The sequence below is a fragment of the Pongo abelii genome, chromosome 6 (assembly GCF_028885655.2).
Source record: "Pongo abelii isolate AG06213 chromosome 6, NHGRI_mPonAbe1-v2.0_pri, whole genome shotgun sequence".
Lineage (NCBI taxonomy): Eukaryota > Metazoa > Chordata > Mammalia > Primates > Hominidae > Pongo > Pongo abelii.
Window position 1 is genome coordinate 70,345,978 of NC_071991.2, and position 26,311 is coordinate 70,372,288.

General features: G+C 34.8%; 1 protein-coding gene across 8 annotated transcripts in view; it reads left to right on the forward strand.

The window, feature by feature from the left end:
- The window catches only part of DGKB (diacylglycerol kinase beta), a 743,750-nt gene that overhangs the window by 39,971 nt on the left and 677,468 nt on the right, over nt 1-26,311 (forward strand). For all 8 annotated transcript variants that reach the window (XM_024249734.3, XM_024249737.3, XM_024249742.3 and 5 more), the window contains exon 2: nt 21,864-22,120. In XM_024249734.3, coding sequence (XP_024105502.1) covers nt 22,051-22,120 — 70 coding nt within the window. In that variant the 5' untranslated portion in view covers nt 21,864-22,050. The remainder of the gene's footprint in view (nt 1-21,863; nt 22,121-26,311) is intronic.

The window sequence follows — 26,311 nt, forward strand, 5'->3', positions numbered from 1 at the left end:
TTACAAATAAATTTAAAACTTTAAACTATATTTTAATTCATATTACAGCATTCTTATTTAGGTAGTACTGTAAGTATGTAGTATATGCCCATCTCTATTGTGTTTAGAGTGATTTTCCATTTTCTCCTATATTAAAGTGATGTGGTTTAGAATGTGTATAAAGATGAAATTTTCCAAATAGTGTATTGGGAAATTTTAGTTTTATAGTTAATTTAAATTATTTAATTTTTAATATAAATATTATTACCTTCTTGACCATAGTTTAAAAATATGACTAATAATTTTTAAATCTAAATGAGAAAATTATTTATAAAACGTAAAAGACACAGATGGTTAGTACCTAATATAAACTATTATATTAAGAAAATTGGTAGAAAATATTCAAAAATTTGAAGAGACAATTCACACACAAACTCACACACACACAATTACAAATGCTTAATAAATATGAAAAGTTTCACAACATCTCTAAAATTTAAGGGGATACAATTTAAATGGTTTGGCATTTTAAACTACCACATAAAAATAAATTTAAAATAATATTATTAAAAATGATATCAAGCATTTAATTTCAGCCCTCCACCATGACCAAATCTACATTTCCTGACTTTTTATACAAGTGTTCCTATTGTGACCTCTTACAGTATCTAATGTAAAATGAGTTCTGTAGAAAGTCATTCAAAATAATCATTTCAGAGGGAAAGCACAGAAAAAAATCAAAGGTTAGTATACTACATTTTGTGGCTGTATGTTTAACATATTAGAATTAAAGTGGCTGACATAAAACACAAATATCCAAAATAATTGAACGTTGAATGAGGATGTAAAGTTGCATTATATGTTAAAAAACAGTGAACAATTTGTGCAGAGAAGTTATAAGGGCTTCTGATTCTTTTCTTTTGCCTTTTTTCTCTTTGAATTTTGTACTTTTAAATACAAGCAGAAAACATTTAGTCCATATATAAGGGAGGCAACAGAGTATAATGTAATTACAATTGGCTAAGAGTTGAGGCTCCTTTATTGAACTCCAAGAGTTTGAATTCTGGCTTATTAACTGTGTGACTTTTGGCAAATAATTTAAACTCTTCATGTCAGTTTTCTTATCTGTAATATGAAAATAATATTGTTATAATACCTCACCCAGAAAGTTGTTATCACCACTAAATAAACATAAATTCTAAAAAATGTACTTAGGTTATAGAGAACACTTAAAAATTGTTAGCAGCTATTGTAATGTACAGCATGGTGATTATAGTTAAGAACACTGGATTATTTACTTGAAATTTGATAAGAGGGTAACATTAAGTGTCCCTATCATGTACATACACACACATACACACAGTGGTAACTATGTCTGGTGATGAATGTGCTAATTAATTTGATTGTAGTCATCATTTCACTATGTGTGCACATATCAAATCATCTCCTTGTATGCCTTGAGTATACACAATTTTTATTTGTCAATTTTACCTCAATGAAGCTGGGGGAGAAAGAAAACAAGATTCTCAATTTCATTAATAGTTAAGGAAGCAAAAATTTAAAATCACAGTATTATTTCATATGGATCATGTTGACTGAATATAAGAAGTCAGATATTATCAAGTATTGTTGATAATGTGGATCAGTGGTAAGTGCTGGTGGTCATATAAATGAGAAACACTCTTTGGAAAATGGTGACACATCACCCACCTTACAGGTATGAGAATATTCCTAACAGCATATCCATAAGAACAAATCTTGCAAGCAGCTCAAATGTCCTTCAACAGTAGAAGAGAATAATTAAGATGTATTCAGACAATGGAATTGTCACAGCAGTGAAAATGAAGGAATTCAGTTCTATGCCTCAATGTAGATGAATCCCAAAAAAACATAATACTGAGGAAATGAAGCAAGCACAGACAAATATATAGAGTATGATTTCATCAGTGTAGAGTTCAAAACAGGCCAGGCCATAATAGGTGGTAAAACTGTATAGATAATCATAAAAACATAATGAGAAACAGTGTGAAAGGGAGTGCTCTAAGAGACAGGCAAACAGGCATCTAATGTGCTGGTAATGTTCTATTTCATAAACTGAGTATCAGGTACAAGGGAGGGTATTTTATTATTTTTCTTTCAACTTTTTATATAATTTTATACATTTCCTATATGTACAATATATTTCACAAGTGAAATGTTTAAATAATGAAAAAAGATCAGCTATGTTTACTATATTTGAAAGCTTATTGCTAACAACTTTTTTGGTTTTTATTTGTAGCCATATCAGAAAATTCTTAAACATGGATTATATTGAAAGTCAAATATTTTAATACGTTTTTATACTTAAAAAATCTATGTAGTACCGGTATTTTCTTTTTGAACATATAACAGCAGAAATACTTTTGTACATCTTATTGGAGGCCTCACGGTTAGAGAATATAAAATATGAAATATACAAACAGTATGACTTATATACCAAGTATGGTGGTCAGAGAATTTCAGTGGTCTAGAATTTATTACACACATATGCCAGATACCTGGAAATACAAAGAGATTGTGTGAAAATCACTTAGGTTTTGCATTCTGAGTCTGAATTCTCCCTATATTGATCTCTTACATCGCTACTAAGAAAGTGATTATTAATAGCAACTAATTGCCAGGGATATAATGTGGCATGCAGTGTTTATGAAGGGCATTCATTGTGTCTTTTTTAATTCTCAGAAAAATTTATTATCTTAAGATTTATAATTGTATTTTCCTAAGAAAAAGGCCCAAAATCTATAAATTTTCTAGGTATGCGTCCATATTCATACAGTTTTGCACATAAAATCAGGTTGTTCAAAGACCCCCTGAAAATATACATGAACAACTTAATGCCCTAGAGGAAGACTCAGGCCAAGGAGGTTGTTATTGCAATCCCCTAAACACAGTATAACTGTGTGCTTTGAAACTCCAAAATCAATAAATAACTAACAGTAAAAATCATCTAATTAAAATTTTTCTCTAGATAAATGTTTGGCCACTGAAATACTCGTCTCTTAGGATTTACATATTATTCATTTATAAGAGGTGACAAAAAGGGAATGGAGCATATATCTTTGGAAAATTACAGTAAAATACCATTTTTTAAATCCTCTTTTCCTTACCTACTTATCTTGGGTTTTGTCTGCCCTTCATGAAATAATTTCCTGAATATTAATTTGTTAGGCATCAAGCACACATACAAAAGAAATAAACAATGGAAGACATATGTGAATGTATGCAATTGTCATCAAAATTCAAATTTGATCTAAGAAACACTTATGTTACAAGGCAGGTGATGAATTAGAAAGAATGAAATAAATTTTTGTAGGAAAATGCTTACTTCTTTATAGATTTGAAATCTAAAATATTTTTAAGTAAGTGATTTATGTTCTGAAATTTCACAATTTCTAAAATGATAGATATTTTAAGTATATATTATGCTGTCCTTTTTAGTCAAAGACAGTATTTAACAAGGAAAATACTTGGCATATTGTTGTTAGAGTGTATCATGTAAGTATGAAAATACGGAGCTGCTTTTTCCATTATTTCAGTGCTTAATGAAAGAAACTGTTTTCTTTTTGTCGTTTTGTTTTCAACCGTGAAAAATAAGTAAGTAGGATCATCAAATTGCTTCTTATTTCATCAAATTGCTTCTTATTTCTTAAGAAGAAAACTTTCTGGGTCGTATTGCCTAACTTTTTATTTCTGGGCTTTGGGTACAACTTCGGTGAAAGTTGGTGCTGTGTCCGATCAACTGCCCATGTTGTGTATTATAAAGTGACATTATAACATAGATGGGATCACTGGCTTTAACACAAGCTATTGTGAGATACACAGTTATGCATTTCAGGTATTTGCATTTAGTCAGGAAAGGAGGTAAGGGGAGATAGGAAAATATTTATTAAACAACGTGTAAATTTCATAATTAAATTCCAAAGTAAATGTTGCATCAAGATATTGTAGTCACTTTCAGAGGGTTGGATAGAGAATGGAAAAGAAAATTTGTGAATTCCAACAAGGAAAACGAAAACCCTGAAAATGTGTATTTTCTCCCATTCTCAGCTTTTTCTTTTATGCCATTGCTTCTATATCTATTGTAACCCACTAGTTACCTCTTTGTCACTCTTGCACATTCTAAAGATAGAGTGCAGTGTTCCCCTGTACTTGAGCTCTCTGCTTCACCTTTTGAAGTCGTTTTCTTATCTTCTTTCTGACTCACCTATATAGTCCGTTTCTGACTCTGAACAAATATATCTAATGAAGTAATAACATTTTGTGGCTTTCACATATAACCAGGAAATCAAATCTCATTGCTGAGGCTGACAAAGGAGCCTCAGACTTTGACTCTGCCTCCCTTTTTACCTTCCTCTTTTCTTGATATTCAGGTCTTTTGTCCAGGTACAAACCGCTTTTTTCCCAGACTTCAGTTTCTATTTCCAGCATCCACCTACACCCCATACTCTCTGCCTCGATCATTCTTGATTACTGATCATGACATTTCTGCTGCCTGGAATTTGCCTTCTCTCCTGTTCTCTCTTTTGCTCCTGGTGAACAACACATAATCCCAGGTCAAACTTTGATTCCACTTCCTCTTTGTTGGTTTCTCTAATCACTCCAGTTAGAATCACACTTCAACCTCTATGCTTCCCAAGCATTCTGTTATTTATCAAACTGTCTCATATGAAGATGAATATGTTTGTCTGTTTTCCCTAATAGACTGAGATTATTGAAATCTGAGGCACTGCTTAATCATGTTTACTTTTCCTAGAACTTATGACAGTGGCATGCACTTGTCACTCAATAAATGTTTGGTTAGAATATCCGTACTCTGTTTTGCTGGCTAGTCTTTATCAACTGCCTTGATGATTTACTTTGTCTCTATCTTTTGGTCAATTACCTACAGCTCCTACTCATATCTCGGCTTTCTGCTGATCTGGTTGATCTTTCTCTTTTCCTTTACTCCTTGATCTCTTGCCATTTGACACTGTGACAACTTAATATCTCTCACGGTGCTCTGCCACCTAATGATAATCCACCTTCTGCAGGCCCAGTAATTACTGCATAACCCTTTGAAGCTGTCACCCCACTTAACAAATCTTGTTTGTTCCTGCTCCACAGGGCAATTTCTTAATCAAATATGGAGGTTATTTTCCCCTTTTACAAAAGTCTTTCATTGCTTTTTCATATATTCACATTTTTCTGTACATATTTTCTATTTTATTTTCTCAGAAGAAATACATTCATATCCTAAAATAAGTAAGAGAAAAGTATATTCATATTTTTTCTTTGATGTGTATTACTATTTATTTTCAAAGTCCTACAGTTAAATTGTAGTCATTCTTGAACATAGATATCTGCTGTAGACAATTTGGTTGTGGCAATTAGACCCAAGAACATAAACACGTTGAAATACTCGCTGTTTCCAGTGAAGCAGCATTGTATTGTGGCAATTTAAAGCAAAAGAGAAGCCCTAAAATTGGTTCCAGGGTATGTTTTTAAACTGCTGAATGTTAATATTGGAAAAGAATTTTACCATCACATACCCGTTCCTCACTCCTGTCATGAATATCCATTTGTATTACAATGAAAAATGCTGTTATATGTGACTGGAATATAAGCCTTAATTATGGCTGAGAACTACTATGCTTTGAGCATTAATTATAAAGGTTCACCAGTCAAGTAAATAATTATCCATATGGCCAAAGATACATTCACATTGGATACATATTTTCTAGACTTCATGTTTCTTAACTGAGATAGTTAAAACTGAATGTGGTATGAAAAAAGCATATAATAAATTATAAAATATGTATTGATACATTTAAATAAAGTAAAATTTAAAATCCTAACAAAAAAGCCACCAACTAGTACCACCAACTGAAAAATGCTTTAAACAAAGAAGCTATATATGAAAAACCCCTATATATAAAAAAGGAAAAGGAAAGCATCCCAATAGAAACATGGAAAAATGATATAAATAGGCAGTTTATTGAACAGAATATTTGATGTTTCAAAAAGCACACAAAAATATGTTCGGTGTTTTAGAATTTGAAATATGGAAATTAAAACAAAAATAAGATGCCATCTCATAACCATTCTATTACTTTATGTTTTAACAAATTACCACAAATTTTGCAGCTTCGAACATCCCCTATTTATTATTTCAGTTTCTGTAGATCAGGAATCTGAGCCTGGTGTAGGTGAATTCTCTGCTTAACATCTCACAAGGTTGAAATCAAAGTGTCTGTGGGTTGTATTCTCATCTGAAGGTTTGACTAGAGAAAGATCCACTTTGGGGGTCCTTCAGGTTGTTGACAGAATGTATTCCCTTGAACCTGTGGAATTCATAGAAGCTTGCTCCTTCAGTGCCAGCAACACACACACACACAAACACACACGGCAGGGGGTTAGGTGGAAGAGAGAGAGAGAGAGAGAGATCTTCCTCGCTGCTTCAATTCTCTGACCTCTAGACCTTATTTTTAAAAATTCATCTACTAAATGGAGTTCACCCAGAATAAGCTTCTTTCAATGAACTTAAAGTCAACTGACTAGGAATTTTGATTGCACCTGAGTTTGGACATATAATGTCATCTATTGTAGGGAATGACATCCCATTCATGTTGCCATGTTCTATTGGTCAGGAACATGTTTCAGGTTTTACCCACATGCAAGGGGAGGGGAGCTGAGGTTAGGGGTGACTCATGGGTGCTTACCCTAAGGTGTGTTCCCCATACTCATTTATGGAGAAATACTTAAGAAGCTGACTAAAGTAAGTCTAGTTTGAGAGGAATCTGGCAGCCTATAATAAAGCATACCTTAAAACCCAGTAATACTATGCATAATAATGTGTGCAAGAGAAGTGTGGGTATGTTTATTGCATTATTGGTTTTCATAATGAAAAATTAAAAATAAAGCCTAAATCTTCATTAATAGAATACTAGATGAATAAATTATATATATATACACACACACAATGAATACTTTTACTCTACAGCAGTGACATCAATGAGACAGAGCCACGTGCACTAATATGAATACATCTGAAAAACTTGAGTAAAAAATGCAAGTTGCATTAAAAGGCCATCTGATACAAGTTTTATAAAAGTTCAAACATGTAAAATGGTACTATAAAGTGTGGATACTATATATATTTCACATTCAGTAAAAGAATAAAGGAAGCATATAAATAATAAACAGTGGTATTAACATCTGGAATTTAAAAGGTGAGTTTACTGTGAATGTAGGCTTACCAATTGAAAAAACATCAATCATAGTTGTATACTTTTATTGTTGTATTTCAATGAGAATCTTATTTCAAAGGATAGTTCAGGATCTTTGTGTTTTCTGTTCTACTGAGAGTTTTCAAATTTTAATCTGGAATTTTACAACTCTTAGAAATAAGCCTCAGGAGACTAATAAGGAAACATTCATAAGTTGAAAGTGATTCACTTATGGGTTCCTTATAAAAAGTATTCTTAATGCCATTAGACTTATATCTGACTTTTAGATCTGATTTTATCTGTCATTAAACTTGATAGGCATATGTGCTTCAAAATTCAAGTGCACTGTAGAGGTTTAGGAGTATGTTAATTATTGGTGTATATATATATATACATTATCTAAATTAGTATATTGTCACTAAATACTACTAGTATTACTAGAAAAGTAACAATATTTTAATATAGTGTGTCCTACATACATGTTAAAGTTTTATGTTTCTATTATTTATGATATGTTAATCAGGATAAATATTTTTTAAAGATATATATGAGTTGCTCTTTACAGAAATAGAATTGAAGTTATATCAAAAGTCCTATCTAATCCACATCAAATAAGGTGTTAGTATTTAGGAATGAAAATGAGAACAATAAATTAAATATGAAAAGAATCTGGGCTTTCCAAAAACATTATGATCAAAAGAATCTTTTGGTAAGTAAAGCAATAACTGAGACTTTCCTTAAAGAGCTTACTCACCTATAACCTAGGAAGGCAAAATGCTGAATCAGCATCTGACAAAATGTGTGCATATGCATGGGGGTATGTGTGTATTGTGTGTGGGTGTGTTTGTGTGTGAATGCATGTGTGCTTATTTGGGTTGGAGGTCAGCTATGTCTGTTGGTCAATGCAAATACAGATTTATGTAATCAAATTTTCAGTTCTATATCTTTTTTATAGTATGTCCTACTATGTTATATATAGCACATATTTATAATAAATACCTCAAGATTAAAACTATATACCTAAGTAGAAGGGATATATATTTTGTCTCTGAAGGAACCTTGAAGAAGGAATCTGTTAGTTGAAAGTCAATGTCACGGTGTGATTTAGGCTCTCCCTGGATTTCCAAGTGTTGCTAAATTTAGTTCATTCTAACCAGGAGAGGCTGAGGCATGCTATTTCTCTGCTGATCTCCAAACAGCTGCTGCTGTTCACCAATCTTTTTTTGAGATAGACCTAATTTAAAATATTACAACCTCATTTCACACCTTGAATTTGTCTTAAAAAGGAGTAATTTATTTCTAGTAGCTTTTTTTAGAAACCTACATTAGAACCTTTATAATATGGTTCAGTTTTTTAGAGTTTCTGTTCATTTGAAGGGTGTCTCTTGGGTTCTCTTGAATGTATTACATCTCATCATGCAATTATTCCAGTTCAGAATTTGTTCATTTTTAAAAATCATTCTTTGGTTTTAAGAGCTATTACATGTCTATTTCCCTTAATATAGGCCATGTAACACAGAGTAGACCAATTTTATTAATCAATCAGTTATTTTGTAATTCTGTGGATAAACTTCTATAGATTAAAAAGAAAATCATAGCTTGTGCTAACAACCCCTCTTTCAGTTCAGTCATCTACTACAGGGGTCCCCAACCCCCAGGCCTCATACCAGTACTGGTCTGTGGCATGTTAGGAACTGGGCTGCACAGCAGGAGGTTAGCAGTGGGCCAGGAAGTGTTACCGCCTGAGCTCCGCCTCCTGTTAGATCAGCAGCCACATTAGATTATCATAGGAGCACAAACCCTATTGTGAACTGTGTATGTGAAGAATCTAGGTTATGTACTCCTTATGAGAATCCAATGCCTGATGATCTGAAGTGGAACAGTTTCATCCCAAAACCATCTCCCCCACTCCATAACCACCTGCCTCCACCCCTCGTCCATGGAAAAATTGTCTTTCACGAAACCAGTCCCTGGTGCCAAAAAGGTTAGGGACTGCTGATCTACTATAATAAACATTGTGGCAGGTATTAAGTGGCTTACACAACAGATTTAGTCCTCCTGAGATCATTTATATTATCTTTTTGCTCACCATGAGAATCAGGTATAAAGAATTTAAATATCAAAGTGACAGTTTTAGGCAGATTAAGTTCCAGAGTTACCTTACTGAAATGTCACATGCTAATCAGTTCAGAGTGTATGGCTAAATTATATACGTTTAACTTTGCAAAGCGCATATAATCCTATAGGTAATATAAAACTATTAAAAGATGCCAGATGAGGAAATCATATGGAGATAGACTTTTGGAAACAGTATTTTGATTTTACTGGAGATAATGAAATAAAGGGAGCTTACTGCTAATGAGTCAGGCAAGATGTGATAAAAGTGTGAAGTAATTCAATGACCAGAGGGATAAAAGCAAAATATATTTTACTAATAGAATGTCATGTGAAGTTTCTACCAATTACCATTTTATGATAATTTTTTTTTTTTTTTTTGAGACGGAGTCTCGGTCTGTCTCCCAGGCTGGAGTGCAGTGGCCCAATCTTGGCTCACTGCAAGCTCCGCCTCCTGGGTTCACGCCATTCTCCTGCCTCAGCCTCCCGAGTAGCTGGGACTACAGGTGCCCACCACCACTCCCGGCTAATTTTTTGTTGTTGTTGTTGTATTTTCAGTAGAGACGGGGTTTCACCATGTTAGCCAGCATGGTCTCGATGTCCTGACCACGTGATCCGCCCACCTTGGCCTCCCAAAGTGCTGGGATTACAGGCGTGAGCCACTGTGCCCGGCCTGATAAATTTTAAAGAATGATTATATTTCAAAAATTTCTTAAACTCACTTCTAAAAGTGTTTGCAATTTATGGTTTAAACATTCCTAGTCATGTATAATTTTTAAAAAAACAAAGCACGCTTAATATTCTATCAAGCAGAAAAAGGCAATATTATAGATTTTAGTACTAGCAACAATACAGAAAACAAGTGAGAAAATGATATTGTAAATGTTTCTTACTGGTATATTTGGTGAACCAGTATGTACATGAAAGGTATAAGGCAACGCTTTCAGAAGAAAATAAAACCATATACAGTCAAAATACATAATTTTCTATTGGTGACATCTATGCTGTGTAAATTGAGTCCATTTCTCTGTTTTTATACTGTGAATTTACTACAAGCATTATTTGTTTCTCAGTGCAGACATCAAATATCGTTTGGTAAAAAAGTCCCTCGCGTGCTTCAATAGTGATTTTCCTTAGGCAATTTTGTACTCTGTTTTGAGGTTGAATAACAGCATTGGAGTAGATTATTTTCCAGGGATTAAAGGTTTGAAAGATATTAGTTGCTTGCCAGCAATCATCAGTTTCCAGGAAGTGCTCATTACTGAATTTATTATTTTTTAATTAATAGAAAAAATGGTATAATTGGTTAGCACATGAATTCCTAATTCAATACAAAGTCAGAATATGTATTATATCATAGTTTCCTTGGGAAAGGAGTTTTTCACTGGAAAATTATTTTTAGTAAGTTTCTGTTTTCTTAAGCTGGGGATGGAAAATAAAGATAAATTTATCAACTTGCAATAATCAACATTCTAGGAAATAACCTGTTTCTGTTGAAAAAGCCCCAGGTCAGATAGATTGAGAAAGCCATTCAACTGCATCCTTCCTTAATTGGTATTCTATCCTGGCAGGGAAGGAAAGAGTTATCCTTTATTCGTAGTAATTTTTCTCCTCTTCATTTGGGCTCATATTTGTATCAGGAAAATCTTTATGAAAGACACAAACAAATATAACAAAAATAACAAAACATGTCCTACAAAATGGATCTTTTCTCTTTCTGGGTGTAGAACCTTTTTCTTTTTCCAGCGTACTATGCTTGATTTCTGTTTTTTATTTTTTCACTTTCACTATTTTAGCTATTCCTCTCTGCAAAGTCCAAAGCAAGAAGAAAACTCAGATTAAATATTTATATTCAACTACCAAACCCTTCCTTATTATTCACTTCAGAGGGAGATGAGAATTGATAAACAATATGCACCTGGCTATATAATGTAAGAATGGTAAATTAAATTAAACACACACATGAACACACACACACACACACACTTCTTTCAGCATATGCTAAAATGTAAAAATGGTAACAATAATAACTTAATAAATTAAGAGTTAAACATACACACATATACTTCTTTCAGCATATGTTAAAATATAATAAAAATAACTGGAATAGTAACAGTATTTTAATTTCATTTTATATGTGTCCAATGTTGCCTGAAGTAACTTGTTCTAGTTACCATTGCATAACCAACTACCAATAATTAGTGCTGTAAAATAATCGTTTTACTGTGTTTATAGATTTGGTAGGCCAGGAATTCAGAATGGGCATAGTAGAATTGGCTTGTTTCTGTTCTATGGTATCCTGGTAGCTCAGCTGAGAAAACTTCAAGGTTGGAGAATGGGGCTACTAGGCAGACAGCTTGGGCTGCAATCATCTGAAGGCGTCTTTACTCATGTTTGGGGGTGGAAGCTGGCTTGCTGACTGGGACTTCAGCTGGGCTGTTTCCTGTTACACTTATACATGGCTTCTTCAAGTGATCTCTTCACATGAGCTACTTTGAGCATTCTTAGGATATGTTGGAAGCTTCCAAGAACAAGTATCCCAGGAAAGAAAGGCTGAAGTGTGTGACAATTTATGATGTACATACAGAGCATCACTTCTGCTATAAGTTATAGCTTCAGAATGTCACAAAGATATTAAGTGCAAGGGGAGAAGCCATAAACACCACCTGCTGAAGAAGTATAACAGTGTTCCTGAAGACCATGTGAGATGAGAGATATTGTATCATCATTCCTGGAAAATAGGATCTATCATAGCATTTTACTTTATTTCATATTGAGAAGATTCTATCCCTATGGATAGAATCTATCTTTATTTTCACCTAAACTGCCAGTCTCAGTACTAAAAGATATTTTAAAATCATAAGTGAAAAGAAGGAGAATAGAAAATTCACTTGAAGTAACTTTCTTGACAAGAATAAAATAATAAACCAATTCAAAATCTTAACTTTAAAAACATACACAGTACAAAGCTTGCTATATTTTCCTCTTTTGCATCATCAAAGATTTCCCTTGAATTTTTTCTTTTAGATTTTTTGTGTCAGCAGAGTCCAAAAATAACACAATTATGAATTTTATATTAAGCCACCCACATACTCCTCTAAAAGAGTTTAGATTTCCAATCTTTTCCCCCGTATATGTACTGTATATATGTCCAATTCCAATTCTACGAATAGAAGCAATTCTACTTGTAAAAGCAAAGAGAAAATAACCATTATTGAGAATCTCTTATTTGTTATGTATTGTGCACATGCTATTTCTTTAAATGCTAATGCTCTGTGAAGTGGGTGGTATTATCCACTTTTCATGAGAAAGGAAATTGAGGCTCAGATAGATTTAATGATTCACTACACAGTGAAGACACATAGCTCAGAAACTGAATGAGGATGCAGGTCTATCTGACTCAAATGTGTAAGAATATGATTATTTGTCCTTTAGATTCCTTAGTCTATAAATTAATCATTAAGAGCAAGCTGACTGTTATAGCTCTAAGTTAATGAATAGTAATATGCAACTGGCTTTTAACTCTGCTGTTTTTACTATGTCTTTAGTGAGATCACTTCACCACATTTTTATGTAATTTTTTCATATATTCACACTGTTATTTCCCTCTTCCCCCATCATTTCCTCCTAACTCAACTCTCAGTTCATCACTAAGACTTATACATCATTGAGAAAACAGAAGTAATCAACCAGACATCCTCCATTTCCTAAACACTAAGTCCACAAAACTACTTGCATCTGTGTGAATCCTTAAGATTAATTTTGGCCCTCACAGACTTTCTGGGACTTATCTCCCCCTCTTTTCTAAGGAGTTTAAAACACTACTTAGCTTCTCTCTCCTGAAGTTTGAACCAGTCTCACTAATAAACTCTTCTCATTAACTTTAAAATCGATCCCAGTAATTTCTACAAGAAAAAAAAGTTTCTTGGTTTCACATTTTTTATCTGGATAACTACTTCTTTCTTTCTGCTTCTCACAATCATACTCTCCAAGGGTTGATGAATCAGTCTTCATTTCCTGTACTCAGTTTCACCATGCCACCTCTACTATCTAACTTGCCCAGCTTCAAAGAAATTGCTATTGCTAAAGTCACCAGTGGCCACCATGTTGCCAATGGATGCTTCAATTGTCATTTAATTGCTCAGAAACTTTTGAAAAGTGTCTTCTAGTCTCTCCTTGAGGGATTCTTTTCTTTCTATTCTGTTGTCTTTTTTGACACCATATTCTTTCAGTTGTTTTTAGGGGATGGGGTGGGGTAGGATAAAGTGGGGGAGGCTTTTTCCACCTCTAATCTCTAAATATAAGAACTCGTCTCCTCAGAGCTTTGTTCTGTGTCTCTTTCTTCCACTACACTCTTGCCCCATATGTGATGGATAGTGTATATTTTTCCCCTTTAGATCCTCCCTGTATCCTTGTCTTAAGGCTCTGTGCCTCTTGAGATTGTTTGAAATTGGTGAGACTGATCAGTGGTGGTCTGTGTCCTCTGGCTTATGGTGAGGTTTGCTCAGTGTGAGGCACTGGAGGAGAATGGAGATTTGGAGAAGGATAACATTAGGGAATTTATTACTCCACCTCATACCCAGCTAGGTCATCCAAAAAGAAATATGTCCTGTTATCAAAGGAAATGACTCCTGTCTCAGTCCATTTTGTGCTGCTCTTAACAGAATTACTGATACTGGGTAATTTATAATAAACAGAAATTTATTTTATAACAGTTTTGGAGGCTGGGAAATCCAAGATCTAGGTGCCAGCATCTGGTGAGGGCCTTCTTGCTGCATCGTCACATGGTGGAAGATGGAAGGGCAAAGGGGCAAAGGAGCAAAGGAGGCTGAACTTGCCCTTTTATAAAGGCATTAATCCCATCTAGAAGGGTGGAACCCTCCTGGTCTAAATACCCCTCAAAGGTCCCACTTGATAATATTGTTACAATGGCAATTAAATTTCAACATCAGTGAGGGGGACAAATATTCAAATTATAGCTACTCCTATCAGATGACCCTCTATATACAGCTACTCTGGGGTTTGTTAGCTAAAATATCCTTAGTCCCTTCAGGATGTTCAATAAGTTTCCTACTATTGCTAGTTCAGGATACTGCATTAGTCTCCAATAGCTTTCCTTACCTGTCCACATTTCCTAAATAATCTTTTCATTAAACTCTTAATTATCAATTTTAAGTGTGCCATCTGTTTCCTACTGGGATCCTGACATGTGGGATTCTTCACTAGGAAACAAACACCAAGATAGAGATAGGGATGCAAACACATATCAGATAATTATTCCTCTGAAACATAAAAAGGGGAAAAAAGCAAGCAGAGTTGGGCAAGGAAAGCTTTCAGACTGTAATACAAAACTGATGCTTGTGAAAAGAGAAGGGGATATGCAGGGTTGGTCAGAAATAGCCTCAGACCACAGTGCAGACATGATAAATTCTCAACCAGCCCATTGGGGAGCTCTGGAACAAATGTGGACCATTTAAGGGTCTCCATCGGACAGAAATATCATGGTCCTAGTACATACATCATCTTTTTGTTATTGATTCTTGTCTGGGAAAACTGTGACCTCAGTTCAAAACCTAAGTTGACTTCTGAAGACAAGAAGTAGTACAGGTTGTCAGAAGTACAGACTGCTAATTGCAGTCTTTGCCCTGAATGGCAAGTTCTATTTTGAAGCAGAGCTTAGGGGCATAGCTTCTTTGTCACCACATCAGGCAAACAGCCATTCCCAATTCTTGAAATATCATCTATACAGGAAACTCATAATACTATACCTCTTATCTCTTATCTTAGCTCTAAGCTTAACTCAAAATCTACTAGTACATTCAACTCAGATGCATGATAATCATCTCAACTTTAATACATCCCAAAACAACAGAGTGATTTTTCTGTTCCCATCAATCCTGGTTCTATTCTAGTATTTGGAAATTGTTTAAATTCTACCTTTCCATTTCCCGCACTCAAGCCAAAATACAGGAGTTACTCTTGATCCCCTCTTTCTGCACAGAACTTATCCTGTTCATTTTCAAGTCCTACTTTAAAAATATGTCTTGAGTTCAGTTTTTAACCTTGATCTTTATTGCCATTCCCTAAAGCCACCAGCTCTCACACAATATTGGAACAGCCTCTTAACTGGTCTTCCGTCTTCCATTCTTGTCCTATTCATATCCACTGATTAAAGTGGACTTCTTAAAATATAAATCAATCATGTTAATCTCCCACACAAAAAAAACTTCAATGGTTTCTTAATTTACTTATGATAAATTGTACTGTCCTTAACATGGCCTCCAATAATCTCAATTATGTAGCTCTTTTTAATTTTTCCAGTCCAATCATGTGCTCCTTTACTTCTTGCTTACCAGGGTCTAGTCATAACTGACTTCTTTTGAGATCTTATAATATTTGTAGTTTTTTTTTCTTTACTTCTAAGTTTCTGCTCAGAATGTTTTTAATCTTCATTCAAGTTTAAAATTATTTAACTTTTGTCAGTTAGTTTAAATAAACCTGGCTCTCTGAATTGCTCTCTGAATCTCTTAAATGAATTCAGGACTTCCTGTTGTAGTGTTATAGACTTTGTTGCCTTTTTTCATATAACTTATCACAGTTTGCATTTATTTATGGGTGTAGTTGGTTTAGTTATTGTAGCTCTTTCCCCCTAAACACAATTTAATAGCTCACGTATCATATCTGTTTAGCATAACACTACATCCTCAGTGTCTGGCATGATGCCTTGCATCTCATTCATTGGGTCTCAAATTTAGACTTCTTTTTATGGTTAAATGAACAAGCAATTATAAACCAACCTATAGAATTTATATTCCATGTAATTTCATCCTACTTTTTCTTCAGCAATTCTGTAGTTTTTATTTTGGCTCTGCATCCTTTCCCATCCCTAGGATTTTTTTCTGTTGGAAATCTTACAGTTTGGAGTTTATGACCCCTGAGACCCAGTATACATATATTCTTCAGTGTGTCTTTTTTTTTTTTTTTTTTTTTTTTTAGACAGAGTCTCGGTCTGTTGCCCAGGCTGGAGTGCAGTGCGCCATCTCGGCTCACTGCAAGCTCCGCCTCCCGGGTTCAGGCCATTCTCCTGCCTCAGCCTCCCTAGTAGCTGGGACTACAGGCACCCACCACCATGCCCTGCTAATTTTTTTGTATTTTTAGTAGAGACGGGGCTTCACCGTGTTAGCCAGCATGGTCTTGATTTCCTGACCTCGTGATCCGCCCGCCTCCGCCTCCCAAAGTGCTGGGATTACAGGCACGAGCCACCGCGCCCGGCCCAGTGTGTCTTAATGTTTACTAACTTCTCTTCAATTATTGAAGTCGTGAAATCTGACTTCTAATAATTACTTATAAATCTACACTTAATGTGACTCATAGATAACGCGTCCAACCCAACAGATTGACTCATCTAGATATTGCCAAATGGCTTCTTCATGAGGAGGTTGATTTCTCCCCTAATTATAGGGATTGTGCTTTAGCCCAGGTACAATGGCCCGAAGAGCCTTCTTCAACTCTTCCAACGTAATTATTTCCTGCTACAAACTAAGCAAAGTGGCACATCCACTGACTAGAAGAGAAAGCCAGAATTAGACTGCTTGCTAAAAGCCAGCAAAGTGGATACCTCCTGACACTCATTTTATGTGCCTAAAGAAAGACTTCTGCAGGGGAACAGGAGATTTGTGAATGCACCGTAGGGAATCTCAGCTGAATATTGTCACAATCTTTCTACCCATTTACGAAGAGGCGGAGACTGTAAGAATGTGCTGCCATCATTTTCATTACCTTCTGAGGCATGAGATATAGCTGTGCCTCTGTATTTAAAATTATACGTGAAACATTTCTTTTTTCATAGGCTTGTGTATGCCAGTTCAACTAGTAAAAAGATTTGACTAACAAAAAATTCCTCACTTGTAACCCACCCTTATTTTTACTATTTAGCTACATGTTATATCACATGATGAGGGTTAGAACTATGAGAATTATGAGAAACCAATGGCTTACACTAGAAGAAAGGTGAGAAAGAGAGGATTTATTCAAAGCATTTTGATATTGGAATAAACCAAATCCAACAGCCAAAGTAAATTTACTTTGAGCCCCTCAGAGATACCATTATTTTGTAAATATCACTTGTCAAAATGCAAATAGGGGTAGATCAATCCAGAGAAGCTGTTCTTGTTATAAAAAGTGAAGACCTAAGTTGACCAGGTCATGCTAAATCAAAGAAAGTTAAGTGGTGTTTTTGTTAGATATTGATAAATAATTTAAAAATATACTTGGTGGTTATGTGTAAGTGTTGTTATGGTAAATTGGTTAGCTGATATCACAAGGCATCCCTTGGGAATGATGCTTATTTATATGGAGTTAGTTTTACTTAAAAAATTCACAAAATGTGTGAAATAATGCCACCCATTTTCAACTCTAAAAGCTTTGTACCTGAAAGTGCACTTCTTTTTTTTTTTTTTTTTTTTAATGCCCATTCAGTTGAAGAAAATGGATGTAGTCCCTAGGAAAACTGAAGCCCAGAGTGACTTCTGTTCTTGTCTCCTTTGTGCACTAGTTTCTCTTTCTCAACCTCAGAAGAATTAATCCTTCTAATTAATTCTTCCACTCAAACTTTTCTTTATGAACAAAAAGGAAATAAGTGAATTCATTCAAGAAATATTCTTTGACCTGTGACTATATACCAAGCACTCTTCTAAGCACCGGGAAAACAGCAGTGAACAAATGAACAAAAATTCCTGCCCTCCATGGGACTTACATCATGGAGTGTAGCACAGGATGGTGATGAAGAATCTAATATATAGGTCGGATGAAAATCAGGGGCAAACCTAGTACTTTTAGCTGCTTTGTCCTTTTTGTGAAATTCCATCAGGGCTCAAAACAACTTATATTTCCCCTAATTGTAGTGTGTGGAGACAAATGTTAAATAATATAAATAAATGAAGTATTTGATGTTAAAATGTTATATTCAAAATAAATTTAAAAAATGAATGAAGGGATGGTCTGTATGAGTGTGCAATTTTAAATTCAATAACAAGGTGAGCCTTAATACATGGTTTGCATTCCTGTGCAGATCTAAGGATGGCAGTTCACCAGTCATTTTAAATTTGAATTTCTCATAATGAACTGGGGGATATTTTTTTTCCTTTCTTTCTTTCTTTTTTTTTTTTATTTTTTTGACACAGGGCCTTGCTCTGTCACTGAGGATGGAGTACAGTGGTGCAATCAAAGCTCACTGCAACCTCTACCTCCTGGGCCCGTGCAATCCTCCCACCTCAGCCTCCTGAGTAGCTGGGACTACAGGCATGTGCTACCATGCCCAGCTAATTTTTGTATTTTTGGTAGAGACAGGGTTTCTCCATGTTGCTCAGGCTGGTCTAGAACTTCTGAGCTCAAGTGATCCACCCACCTTGGCCTCCCAAAGTGCTGGGATTACAGGCTTGAGCCACCGTGACCAGCTGGGGGATTTTAATTAATTTCAGAGCAGGTAGGCAGGTGGAAAGATACAATTAAGACAATTATTACAATTATAACTTATTAATTAACTTGTTGTTGGTAATTTGTCAGACGGTCCTCAGGAATCATCCTAGTTCATGACCATCCAAGGACACAAAGGGGGTTTTGGAAATGGCCATGTTAAGAAAGGGAGAGAGCTCAGGGAGCGAGTTAAGAAGCTATCACAACAATGCAAGTGAGAGAGAAAGGAACTCAATGAAGATACTGACATTTCAGAAATGTAAGAGTGATCAGGTTTCTGGTTTTTTTGTAGTCCTTTTGTTGTATCTTATTTCCCTGAGGATAATGCCCAACCCTCTTTATTTAGTATTGAAATCCCTTCAAAAACAACCTATTGCTGGTTTCTCTTATGGACATGTGCTCCAATCACCTGTATTTACAAAAACAGGTGGTGGACCAAGTTTGTTCCCTGATTAGTTATTTGCTTACCCCTGTCTAATTTATGTGGGCCTCCTATCCTTAACACATAGCTTCCATATTAAAGTTATCTACTTAGTACAAGAAACTTCTGGATTTGCAGCCAACATGTCACCATTTCAGGTAGTAAGGTGGAGGAAAAGAATAAAAGGTTGAAAGGGCACTTGCCAGCAAATATTTCCTCTGATAGAACTTTTCTATATGCTTCACCAACATCTGCTTACATCTCATTGGCCACTTCTTCATGTAAGGAACCTAGGGAATGCAGTCATTTAAACAGAATTATTTTCACCATCTTTCTCGTTACCAAGTAAGCAAAAGAGAATGGATACTGGGTGGGCTTGGAGCAGTCTGTGCTACACCTATCAGATTCAGTCACCAGTGTCACTTTCTCCATTTGTCAAAAGGGGAGACTATTAGCACCTACCTCACAGAGTTGCTTTCTGAAGATTGAATGACCTAATACAGTAATTTGATTAGGAGACTGCCTTTCGCTAGCTGTAAGCTCTCAATAAAGCTGATACATTGTTGGAATAGCATTATTTTCATCTTTTTATGTTTTGATCTTTGCTCTATCTTCATTGCCTAGAAAGCTTTCTGGCAGACAGCAAGGCTCAACAAATATTTGAATAAACAAATAAACTATTGTTATTACCAGTTAAGATTTTTGCATTGTTGCCAATTAAAAACTTATTCTGGCTCACTTAATCCTTGACTTTAAAAAAAGTTATTAAAATCTAATTAACAAATAATAATTGTATATATTTATAGGGTACAGTGTGATGTCTTGGTATATGTATACATTTAATCCTTTTTTTTTAGACAGAGTCTTGCTCTGTTGCCCATGCTGGAGTACAGCAGCATGATCACAGCTTACTGCAGCCTCAACCTCCTGGGCTCCAGTGATTCTCCCACCTCAGCTCCCCCACTATTCCCCCTGAGTAGCTGAGACCACAGATGTGCACCACTACATCCAACTAATTTTTTTAAATTGTTTTTTGTAGAGATGGGGTCTCATTATGTTGTCCAGGCTGGTCTCAAACACCTAGGCTCATTCCATCCATCTGCCTCAGCCTCCCAGTGTGCTGGGATTATAGGCATTAGCCACCTGCCTGGCCTTAATCCTTTATTAAAAGAATATCACAAGCTTCTGAAAGTGACAAGATAGCTGGAGAGTCAGGTTTAGACAGGAATGAGTATCCAATTATTTCTGTTATGATTTAGGTACAGCTGTTTTCACCCTGTCATTGAATCACTCCACTCAACATTTAAAGCCCTGGGAGGCAGGGTGTAATGTGTCAATGTGACAGAATCATCTGTCTCCCTTTGGTTAGAGGACGACAGAACACATCATTTCACAGTCCCACCAAAACTGCCTGTAACCAGAGAGACACAGACAGTTAGGATGAAATTAGTGTGAAAGATGAAATCAGCAGAAGGAAACTGGGTGGAAGATGTCCACAATTGTCATTGCATATTCCCATTCTCTTTCACTTGTGTTGCTTCCCCAAACCCATGGTTGCCCCTGGGAGAGAAAAAAGAAAAGATATCCAGCAGTTTGGTCTCTGTGAGCACATCAATATCATCATTTTCCCCATTGTATAGTAAACTACCATATTGTAAAACAGAGTGCAGGGATGTGACCCCATGAGACCAAAAAGAGCAGTTTTTAAAGACAAGGATGACAGGATTTGACAGTGAGGTCCTGGGGTTGATATTGGAAGACAGTAAAGAGATGTTGAAGAAAGGCAAGGCACTAAGACCAAATGAGTCTTGTCTGTAGAAGTAAGGTGACTTTAAGTAATGACATCTGTGTAAATAAACCTTGCAATGATTACAATTTTACAAAAAAGTAACTCCTACTAAATACTACATTTTCTATAAAGAATACAGTGCCAATCTGGCTGATTATTGAGCAATTGATTATAGTCTCTGATAAAAATTTTGAAACCAGATGGTTTTTCATTTTGTTTGCCTTTACAGATATAGCCAGTGAATGTAGGTCCATGACAACCTAGAGATTTATTTTAAAGTGTGATTCACAATAGAATCATCTACTGTCATTACACAAGTCTTTCAGACATTTGGAATTGCTTTAATTTGGCCAATCTTTTGAATTTTTTTAAGTCATAAAACTAAAACTTAATCTTTATTTGATTGCTAGAAAAAATTATATGACTTCTCCAAAATTAATTCATATGATTGGAAATATATATACAAGTGCTGATGAACATTCCAAGCAATTATTGGCAGTCTATACTGTAAACTAGCAAATCATATGTATAGGGAGCTAGAGAGATTATTTTAGCCTCCTTGGATAATTTAGTTCTAGATTTTATATGTAATGTTTACATATTAAAAAATTAGTACAGACTGATAAAAATGATACCACTGTCTACTCTTGGAATGTGGAGTTTGTAAAACTGGACATAAAAATGTACGTTTATGAAAATGTACTTCATAAGATTCTTTTCACAATTTGTACTCTTAATTTATATGATTTAAAAAATATTTAACATTCAACACCTTGACATTTTTTTCCTTTGTGCAATCATGTTAATCTTTTGATCTTGATCTGCTTTTTTTTTTTTGCAGTTCTTTAACACATTATTGAAATTACAAGCACCCAAAGCAGTTTCATGTGGACAGATTGCATATTTTGAAAGCCTGAGGTATTTTATCATGAAACATGCCATGTGGAATCTTTGAAGCATAGACCTCTGCGCAACACCTGAATAAAGAATCTTTTACCTGGTATGTGACAGAGCTTCTCACCACCACCATGACAAACCAGGAAAAATGGGCCCACCTCAGCCCTTCGGAATTTTCCCAACTTCAGAAATATGCTGAGTGTAAGTATTCGTATTGATATTATGAGATTATTTGACATTTGTGCTAGACAAAGTATCATTTATTTATAAGAATGGATCATAGATCCTGTTCATCATGGGGATAGATCCAGCTCTGCCTTTTGTGTTTACAAGTCAGGTTGACTTGAGACTACCTTTTTGACACGAGAGAAAGGAAAAGGTAAATTAAATCAAGTATCACATCTTGAAGGAAAGGAACTAAAATGTTAGATGCAAAATTATTCTTGGAAAACACTCTAGCTGTAATAGAAATAAAGCAGAGGATGAGACAGCCTGGCAAAATGGAGAGTGGTAATATTGTAACAGACAGGGAGAAGGACAAACGGGCGCAGAGAGTAAGAAGAAAGGAAAAAGAGGAGAAAAAAGCAATGCTGTGCTTGAGACAGTATGGTCTGACTCATAGATATCAAGAGGGAGGGAAAAGGGAGAGGTGTGTGTGTGTGTGTGTGTGTGTGTTAAAAGAGAGTAGGAAGCAGGGAGTCATAGATACGTTATGGAATTAGAATCAGAGGTTGTAAAAGAAAGAGGCGTCAGGACCTCAAGTTAGGACCACATAACTTTTTTAGTGTGTGCATTGATACAAGTGATAGGCTATGATCATTCACTTCACTGTAAGTTTTTTTTTTTTAAAAAAATTGTTTCTTTGCATATGTAGAGTAATATTTTATTTATAAGAAATTTGTTTTTATTCTAGATTTTCAGGAATATGTCTATTTCATAAAGTGACTTTCAACTATAAATATGAACAGCAGTTGGGTCAGGTGTTGAAGAGAGAAAAAGAAACAACTAATTAATAGCAGGCACCAAAAGGCTTGGAAAATGATGAGTACAGAAAAAGCAATATATAGAGAATGCAATAAGAATGGTAAGAATAGAAAGAATAACATGGTGACAGGGAGAATAAAATGCAAGAAGTAGAAAGGAGAAAAAGAACCAAACAGCACATGATAGTGAAAGAGGTAAAAATTAAGGCATCTGGGCAACTTATGCAGAAAGATGTTGTGGGATATAAGAGATATGTATCAGGAATGAGTTGGATGATATTATAAAGTAGAAGCAGAGAAAAGGGTTAAACCCATATAGGGACTTAGAACATGAAGATAGATGTGATGGTAATAGTGAATGCTATCACTCACATTAATTATAGAGTACATATTATGAGCCAGAAACACTAATAAATGCTTCATGTATATTATCTGAAAAGACCAGTTTCAAAGGTATTCTAGAAGCTTCCTAATCTGTGGATTGAATGAGGGTATGAGAATGCTGCTGGGTATTTGTAAGGAAGTTCCAAATCTATAATTTCATAGGCATTTAAAAAACTTTAAAAAAATGCCTATGACTATTGACTGAGTCAATAATAATAAAAATATGATTACAAAATATATGATATTTGGAAATTTTGACATAACTTATGGTTCTCACACTCAAAACTGTTTAGAGCCTCTGAATGTACAATATATGCATTTATCATATTACAAATATTTACATTTAGGTTTTGGAGGCATAGGCAGAAGGATTGCTTGAGCCCAGCAGTTCATGACTAGACTGGGCAAAACAATGAGGCCTTATCTCTATGGAAAAAAAAAAAAATTAGCCCAGCATGGTGGCACGCACATGTAGTCCCAGCTACTTGGCAGGCTGAGGTGAGAGGATTGCTGGAGCCCAGGAGGCTGAGGCTGCAGTGAGCCATTGAGCCACTGCACTCTACCATGGCTGACAGCCAGACCCTGTCAAAAAAAAAAAAAAAGAAGAAGAGTAAAGAAAATTTAGTTCAGAATGGCCTAATTCTTCTTTTTCACTTGCAGTCTTATACTCAATGCTTTCTAAATTGGTTAAAAATTGATTTGCCTATGATTTCAAATTTCCATATGCTCTGCTCTTTGCTGCTGTGGTAACCCAATCATTAAGTAAATATTTCTGAGCATCTTCTTTAGAGTGAGTTTTCTGCTTGGTGCTGCAGGATATGCAAATATGAAGAGATATGTGTCCTCCCTTCAAGGAATTTATAGTTTAAAGAAGGCTAGAAACTAATAGATAAATAATTCTATGTCTAGCCAGAACATTGTATGTGATACAAGCAGACTTTAAGGTTATATGGGGTTTTACAATTCCATTGGAGATAGGAAAGGAAAGGGAAGTCTTCATACAAGAGGGAGGATTTGAAACAAATCTTTAAAAATTAGGTTTAAGGTAAATGACAAAGGAAATGATATGGATAAAAAGGAAAATTTAGCATAAATTTGAGGAAGGGAGGTGAGGCACTTTTAGCCCATCACAATTGAAGGGAGTGAGTGAAGTCTATAAGAATGAAATGGTATCAAAATATGCCATACTTGAGTCAAACAATGAAGTCATTGTACCGTTATAAGTGGTAGAGTGACAGAAACAATGTTATGCTTCGAGAAGTTTACTTTGACGACTGAGAAGATGGTATATAGTGATGGAAAGATGCTAGAGACTAGAGACTAGTTAGTAGGGTATTGGCGTAGACTGCATAACATAGATCATGCAAAACGACTGGAAAAGTGGGGATTCAGATTTCATAATATTGAAATTAACAGAGGATATCTTGGAAAATAATAAAATACAACAACTGACAGAGAGAAAGAGAGAGAGGAAGACAGAGAGTGATCTGAAATTTTCCTCCAGCTTTAAAAGAAGGGATTATGGTGATATCTGTCAAGTAAAGAAAGCATTGAGTTTGGCTTAGGTTATGTTGAATTTGGCTTGTTTCTTAAAATATATTTTCCAGTGTTTGAGTACTTATAAGAAAAGTTCCTGTATTATATGAAACATTAATATTAAATATATAAATTACTGCTATGATAGCTAACGTATTATTCATAATTGCTATTGCTCAGATATAGAAATTCCATTTGAATTGATTAGCAGAAAGACATTTCTACTAATTATTAAATGTATTATAGGCTGCTACTTATATTTCATTGGCTAATGAATATGGAGGTACATTTAATTATATCATAAGAATGCACAAATTAGTAATAAATTTGTGAAAATTCCTAAAACAAGTGGTAACAAAATTATCATAAATGTAAAACTCATAATACACTGAGACAAAGATCAATGGATGTTCAGTAAATTGGTAGTATGAAATGTCACATGGAGTGTAAGAGCATTATTAAAATGGATTCTATGAGAAGACAAATTAACAGATTAACTGTGACTTTTAAAAAAATAGTGCCAATTCCATGATTATTATGCTCTGTTTAAATAATGAAGACAACATGAAAAGTGCTAGATTTACTGCTGCAAGGACTTTCCTGAATTTTTAGGAAACAAAGAATATCATGATTAGAACGTATTCTTGTGTAATAAATTGCCAGTGCCAAAATAGAACAGGAAACAAACATCATCCTGAAGATTATAGAAGTCATTCATTTTTCATACTGTTCAATATGCATGGTCAGTTTATCGGGGGCTTTAAAGATTAGATTTTTCATGTTGCAATGCAGTATTGGTGAGTGACATTCCTCCATACTCTATTAGAAAAATGATACAATGTATTCACTTTCTTGAGTTTAATTGATTTGTATCTTTTAATAAGAATTTCTTTATGTGCATTAAAGAAGTATAAAAAGTCGAGTTATTGATTTAAAGTTAAATTTGCAACATGCTAAGATTATATTTGGTATATATCAAATAAGTGTTTTATTTGCTTTCATGGGATAAGGTGGGGCTGTGGAACTATTGGGCAAGATGAGTGAGCTCAAGGGACCCCAATTCCAGCAAAATCAAATCATTCAATGTTGGACCTAGAAAATACCATGAAGATAATTGTCTCAAGTTATCTGATTTTACATTTTCTCCACAATTGCCAGAATGCACCCTGTAACTATGATTGTTCTCCTAAACGCTAGGCTGTTCTTAAAAATAATTAAGGATAAGTATGGTGATACTGGCACAGCATTCCTGGATAGGTATCTAGCATACCAGACAGCTTGTGTTTAAATACTGATCCTACCATACTTCAGATATCTGACTTTGGGTAACTTAATATATCTGTGTTTTATATGGAAAAAAATATGTCCAGTGCTGTAAGTATTAAGTTGAATGAATTAGTATATATGAAGTATGAATTGGTATATATGAAGTAATGAGAGCCGTGCCTGGCAAATTGCTAGTGATATGACTGTTTACAATTATTATCTT